Source organism: Branchiostoma floridae, unplaced genomic scaffold (assembly GCF_000003815.2).
Source record: "Branchiostoma floridae strain S238N-H82 unplaced genomic scaffold, Bfl_VNyyK Sc7u5tJ_1465, whole genome shotgun sequence".
NCBI classification, from domain to species: Eukaryota; Metazoa; Chordata; class Leptocardii; order Amphioxiformes; family Branchiostomatidae; genus Branchiostoma; species Branchiostoma floridae.
Window position 1 is genome coordinate 295,801 of NW_023365724.1, and position 6,950 is coordinate 302,750.

General features: G+C 39.6%; 1 protein-coding gene across 1 annotated transcript; it reads left to right on the plus strand.

Moving 5' to 3' along the window:
• Positions 1 to 4,789: 4,789 nt before the first annotated feature.
• LOC118407774 (zinc finger protein OZF-like) lies at positions 4,790 to 6,684 on the plus strand. Its single transcript, XM_035808291.1, has 2 exons — positions 4,790 to 4,888; positions 6,198 to 6,684. The coding sequence occupies exon 2, from the start codon at positions 6,205 to 6,207 to the stop codon at positions 6,664 to 6,666; it is 462 nt and encodes a 153-aa protein (XP_035664184.1). The 5' UTR covers positions 4,790 to 4,888; positions 6,198 to 6,204; the 3' UTR covers positions 6,667 to 6,684.
• The last annotated feature ends 266 nt before the right edge of the window (positions 6,685 to 6,950 follow it).

The following is a 6,950-nucleotide window of genomic DNA, read 5'->3' on the forward strand; positions in this document are numbered from 1 at the left end:
GCTTCAAAAAGTACAAAGTCGAAGGTCAGTCTCAGCAGTTGTGGTGACCACCAAACATGATCAGACAGACCAGGGCCAGTCAGACCATCACCGAATCCAATCAAAACACCACAGCTGATGTTGTGACCGGTGGTTATGACCAGAACCATTAGAATAAGATAGACCAGGCATAGGGCCGGTCTCAGGCTATCGCTAAAATCCAACACAGCACCACTAATAATGTAGTCATCACTGGTCATGATCACCGGTATGAAGATTTTAACCATCAGTTGCACCTAAACTTTTCAATAGCACACACACACACTTATGGATGCACGAATCTTTATTTCATTTAACAATTTTTTACAACTTCAACTGCTTGAAGTATCGGGTCAGATGCGGCTATTTTGTTAAGTATAAATTCCACTTTTGTCTGCTGTAGCAACTTTCACCAAAACAGAAAAAAATAAATCACAATGGCTCCACCATAAAAGGCAATGCCAAATAGTTCTGCCAAAATCATCAGAACACAAAACAGGATAGCATGATGTTTCACTAGAGAATTTCAGGTCATTTTCATAGAAAATCCGTGTACGAAGTATGTGGTTGGGGCACCTTTCTGCTTCCCTGACTAGAGTAGTCTCTAGGACCGGGTCCATGAACAAACGATAGGTCAACGTGAAAGGCAGATGACATTGTCTATTCTACAGCCTTTGGGACAATTAGGCACCTGCTACCACACTAGGTTGACATATTTCATGTTTTTCAAACGTTGCAAGTCTTGATGGGGATTGCAATGGTCGTCATTCTGCAAGCATTTCCACATTGCTTAGGGGGTCGTCATGGCAATTACGTCGCAAACCCCGGGAAACATCAGCAGTATGCTTCTCATGGCCACACCGTTTGTGACAGCGATGACTTTTTCGATATTTCAAACACACAGCGGTGTAAGGGTCTTAAAGCTGTTTTTCTGCCTTATACATGTATTATATTGTTTACAATGTAATCAATTTCCTACTAAGTCAAAGAAAAGGCGCTGCTATTTGGGCATTTAATTGTCCTGATATATTTTTGTTTGTGGATGATTGTAAAGGTTATGAATTGGGTTACAGTAGCAATTCAGTAACATTTCAGTTGTGTACAGAGCCCTAGGTTTGCTGAGAATAGTACATTTGTAGGTGAGATGGATTTATAGACCACTGATAATTTCTGCGCGGAACAAAGTTTTCATATCATGAGGCCGTCTTCGCAGTTACAGTGCCTGGTATGATATGGTTGTGAGTCAAGTCTCTAAGACCATAGAAACAGAATCCCTTAAGATCGCAGCAACAGAACCCATAACGATCATAGCAACAGAGGTATCTAGAATCATAGCAACAGAACCCCTTAGAATCGTAGCAACAGTACCCCTTATGATCTTAGAGACAGAACCATTCAGGATCATAGCAACATAATTTTTTTTGGATTATAGCAGCAGAACCCTTTAGGATCATAGCTACAGATTTTTTTTAGGATCATAGCAGCAGAACCCTTTAAGATCAAAGCAACAGAAGTTTTAGGATCATAGGAGCAGATTTCTTTAGGATCATAGCAACAGAAATATCTAGGATCATAGCAACAGGCATATGTAGGATCATAGCAACAAATGGCTAAAAAAGAAAAGGATGCTATCATTGGGATATTGTATAAAAACTTTCAGTGTAGTGTAATCTTTGAAAACAGTGTGAGTGAGCCATTCTATGTCAACTCCGGGGTAAGGCAGGGAACCCCCCCCCCCCCTCTTTTTTTTTTCTAATTACGGGTGATATGGAAAACAACATCAGATTAGTCTTGACCTCCAATACTTACCCTGAGGACCTTGCTTGATTTTGCTCATTATCTCGCAGCCCTAACTTCCTTTTATAACCAGTTACAGGAAAAAAACAGTCTTCGCGACAAACATGCCAAAGAAACTGGGCAGTAAAGAAAAAAATCCAAGTGATGTGCAACACACAACTACCATTCGTATTGACAGAGAGCCACTGAAATGTGGAAGAATTTACATACCAAGTCAAAGGCAGTGTTATGAATGCTGACAGAGGAGCACAAAAGGGCATTCAGGCTTGGCAAAGCTAGAGTTCCGTCAGTCGCCTCCATGTTTTTTTTTTTTTTTGGAAATCCAAATACTTCAGCCTAAAAATAAAGCTCAAACTCTATAACTGCATTGTAAAGTCTGTCCTTCTGACCACAGTGGTGGAAACACATCACAGTCCATCATGGAAAGAAGAGAATAAGTAACTAAGGAAAATGTATCAAAAGAACTCTTTGCTATCATAACATTAGAGAACTCGACGATTATAAAAAAAAACAGAGCTATACAGGATCATAACAACAGAAATGTTAAGGAGCACAGCAACAGAACTCTTTGCGATCATAGCGATAGAAATATATAGAATCATAGCAACATAGATCTATAGGACTATAGCAAAATAACTGTTTACAATCATAGTAACAGAGGTGTACAGGATCATAGCAACAAAAGTCTATAGGATCATAGCAACAGAACTGTTTACGATCATAGTAACAGAACTGTTTACGGTCATAGTAACAGAAATGTTCACGATCATAGTAACAGAACTGTTTACGATCATAGACGACCATAGTAACAGAGGTATTCAGGATCATAGCAACAGACGTCTATAGGATCATAGTAACGGAACTCTTTGCGGTCATAGCAACAAAAGTCTTTATGTTTCTAGATTTATCTAACGGCGGACAAAGCCAGAACAAATGTAATGAAAAAGTGTCCAGGTGTAAAGATTGTGAAAACACACTAAGGACTGTCAGCACCGAATGTAGGGCTATAGGTCTAGTACTCACACAGTATGGACTGTCAGTAAAGAATGTATGGCTATAGGCCCAGTCCTCACAACTTAAGGACTGTCAGCACAGAATGTACCGCTATAGGTCCAGTCCTAACACACTATGAACCGTCAAAAGAATTGAGTAGACAAAAGAAACAATCAGTTTTTCTTCTTGTCTTATTATTTTACAAATTCAGAACTTGTGTGCTGTATTACTGAGAGTACCTGTAGATGTTTGGTATATCTATTCACATGGAACCAAGGAATGCATCTTTGTGCACACCATTTCACTTATGAATATTCTATTAATTACATGAAATATGATTGCATTTTAAAAATAAATATTTAGCAGGAATTACGTATCGTTCTTCTGGTATGTCATCGTCTCCTCCCGATTCATGCATTAAGAGATATAAGAAAAGAGAAACCAAAAGGTTGCTCTAGAAAAATGTAACTCTATATAACAGTAATGTGATTTAGGAAGGCAGGTTGAACAACAGATTGTGCAATTTTTAATGAGGCCCGATCTTTACATGGTTCAATCAATGGTTCAATCAATGGTTCAATGTTAACCCAGCCCTTCCAAAGGCCCCTTCAAAAGGCCCTTTTCTCTTTGCCCAATTTTATGGCTTAGTTAGACAAGAGTACATTGCAGGCCAGTATTAAAACTGTATTTTTGACGTATGTGGTCCAGCGTAAATAAATCTACGCTTTAACCCATGTTTATCATAAAGATATATCAAAAATTGCATCAGAAGGAATTTATTTTGTAATAAAGAATAATGCATACTCATTGTGGGTCAAAAAGTTTTACAATACCGGTTTATTGTGCCAATAATTTATCTAACATAGATTATGTTAATGAGGTTGTTGAGATGAACGGACCTGTTCAATCCATGCCAAACATTTGTATACCTGTTAAATCAGGCATTTTTCAACATGTTCGCACTAGCGCAGTGGTAAAGTTTACGCATTCTAAACCAATGCACCCGGTTCGAATCCGGGGAGGTAGATTTTTTTCAACTTTTTTTTTCTTTTTTACATCCATTAAAATACTAATTTTTACATCCATTTGGCCACACCAATTTATTTCTTTGGTTAACGGATTCGCCGCTTCGTTGTTTTGCCGAATAGAAATAAAAATTAAAAAAAAGAAAAACTTAAAAATGCCCCGCAACAGAGCTCACTCAAAAACAGGCAATGTGTAGTGAAATTTGCTGCAGTTCACGCAAATTTTAACAGGTGGCGTCTACATCTGCTGCAGTTCAGGCACATATGTGAATCTCTTCATGCGCCAATATCAGGTTTAGTTACTCTGTTCTATTTATATTCTAATAACTAGAAAAAAAAACGTTCACACACGCAAACATTGGCAAAATGCCAGCTTTTTTAAAAGCACTTGTTTTGATGTGATCCTCATGTTAACTGATGAACACTGGTGAAGCGCCGAGGTACCTTTTCCTGACGAAATCCCTACTACCCGGCAAGGTACAGCTTTTTTTAAAGCACTTGTTTTTTTTTTTTCTTTTTCATTTTTATTACGATCTACATTTGGCCTACGTCACATTTCCTACCCGTGACCCTATTAGGCTGTTAGCGGGCACGAAAAATTCATGTTTCTGTCAATAGATTTTTTTTAAATGCCGTTGAACTGTTGTGTGTACGTTTTTTTTTGTTGTTCTTGTTGTCCCCCAAAGCCGTCCGGACGGACCCTTTGTGGTAATGTGACGTTAGCATTAGTATACACATGTAACGTTACTACCCTTATAGAACTTTATAAAATATCATAAAACTACAAGATAAGAGCGTGATGAAATTAGTTTACTATTTCTATATTCTTCACCTATATCAAAGTCTAAACAACACGCCAACCCATCGGCGAACAGTGAGTGATGATCCTTCTAAAGTGTTGGCGGGAATAAAACTACTTTCAGGGCAATCAGGACAATCTATTCACCTTTAACCCGCACTACTTCACCCCTGACCCCTCGATGCGACGGAAAGACCGCGCGGCTCGAGTCCCGGTTTGAGTGAGAAGAAAAAGCATCATTATTCATATGAAACAGGTATGACTTATTAACGAGCAGCCAAGTATTTTTATATCGATTGTAAGGGTTTGAAGTCATTTCTGTGGAAGAAAACCAGAGAAATATAATAATCTATAGGATATTTCTGGATATGACTATGGTGGAAAATGAAGGGGGGGGGGGGCGAAACCAAATATGCGTGCGACCCTCATAACGTTATGCAGGAGGCAACGTATTCGTTTTAAGGACATAAATAGCCTTTTTGTAGGGTACTTGTAGGGCACGGATTGTTATGTAATGCCATGTAAGGTAGTTAATTTTCTTACTGTAAAACACACATGGTTGAATACCTCTAAGTGACGTTTGAAAGCTTAGCTATGCGGCATGATGAAGTAGCCAGGGGAAGAGTGGGGCTGTTTTTCTAGCTCGTTGCAGGTTGTAGGGAAATCTGTCCTTTTACATCATCTGCTCAGCTATTACTTAATATGGAATCCAGTCCTAACGTGGCTTAGGTAGGCTTGGGCGGCCAACGTAGCTACGTGTAGGCTCTCTACGGGGCAGATGGAGCTTTCTGCTGCCGGGGTGATCGCCTGCACCCAGTACTCGGCGCCGGTAGGATTTTCACGCGGTAGGACTTTGCTTAGCCTGGGTACCAGCCCCAGCTAACCGGATCAAAAAAAAAAAAAAATATCCATCACACGGTCGGTTAGCGAGGCTAGATATTGCCCAGTGGGAGTTGAACTGCCCAGCCGTGCAAAACCCCTACCGGGTGTACGTATGTGGAAGATTACCCTGGCGACGGAAATACTCTCATTTCTCCGAAGGTAGGCTGGACAATCCACGGTAGACTGGATTCCAGGGTAGTTATTACTAACAGATTTTTTTTATTAAATCTGTTGTGTTCATCAAATTTGATTTTACTATTTTAGAGGGCCAGCTGAAGAGGGTAAGAATTATGTTACAATATCATCTTTGTTGTAACTTATATATATATTTTAGTATCTTTATGGGTCTGAACAGTCGGTATCTAAACTCTAAAATTTCTACCTTTATTATTCTGCAAGTGTGTTCCAGAACCACACTGTACAAATTTCCCTGCCATTTTTCTTGATGTGGGGTTGAATTGATCCTATTTGATATAAGAAAGGTTCTAAGCGAGATTGACAGGGATTTGTGACAACTTCGTCAAGCTAAAAAAGTATCAAAAGTTGAGAAAGTAACATTTCTCTTCTCACAAGACACGCCGAAATTAGGTTGAATTGTAATGTTAGTTGACAAAGTTATAACTTAATTGATTAATTTTCAATGCCATGATGACTTAAAAATAATTTCTACATTTTCCTATTAGGTTAGACATGACAACGGCAGGACACGGGTCTCACACTGGAGTAGGGCAGAAACGCTATGATGGGTCTCCCACCGGAGTTTCTCAGATTGACTGTGACGGCAAATCAAGTGACGCTGAAGATCAGACAGAAGTACAAAAAGTCAACTTAAAAGACGCTGGTGTAAAACCCTTCATGTGTAGGGATTGTGGGTACCGGACATTTCAAAAGTCTAGGTTATTGGTACATATGAGAATCCATACTGGAGAAAAACCCTACAAGTGTGGCAATTGTGACTATTCTGCTGCACAGAAGCCCAATTTGGACAAGCATATAGTGGCAAAGCACACGGGTGAAAAACCCTTCAAGTGTAACCAGTGCGAGTATTCTGCAGGACAGAAATCCCACCTTGACTATCATATAGCAACACACAGTGGCAATAAACCCTACATGTGTGGGGAGTGTGGTTACAGAACAGTTCAAAAGTCTTGACTTATCTCGACATATGAGAACACATATGTTACCCTCGTTCTGTCCACTTTAGATGATGTTTAGGGAGCCCAGAGGTGACACAAGAGCGACTAGGAGACTGGAGTTGAAACGACGTGAATTGATGTTTATTCCTTTTCCCGGCTACTGCCCCGACGCATGCGCGTCGGCCCGGACTATCCCATTATCCATAAAGGGGGTTATTTCTACATGGCAACACTCTCCCCTCTTTTAAAGTCGTCTCGGAACAATAACAATAACAATAAGAAACTATTAATGAACACATA

What these genes read in the sequence shown, in the direction of transcription:
- LOC118407774 (XM_035808291.1), top strand. Translation starts at nt 6,205, where the DNA reads ATGACAACGGCAGGACACGGGTCTCACACTGGAGTAGGGCAGAAACGC.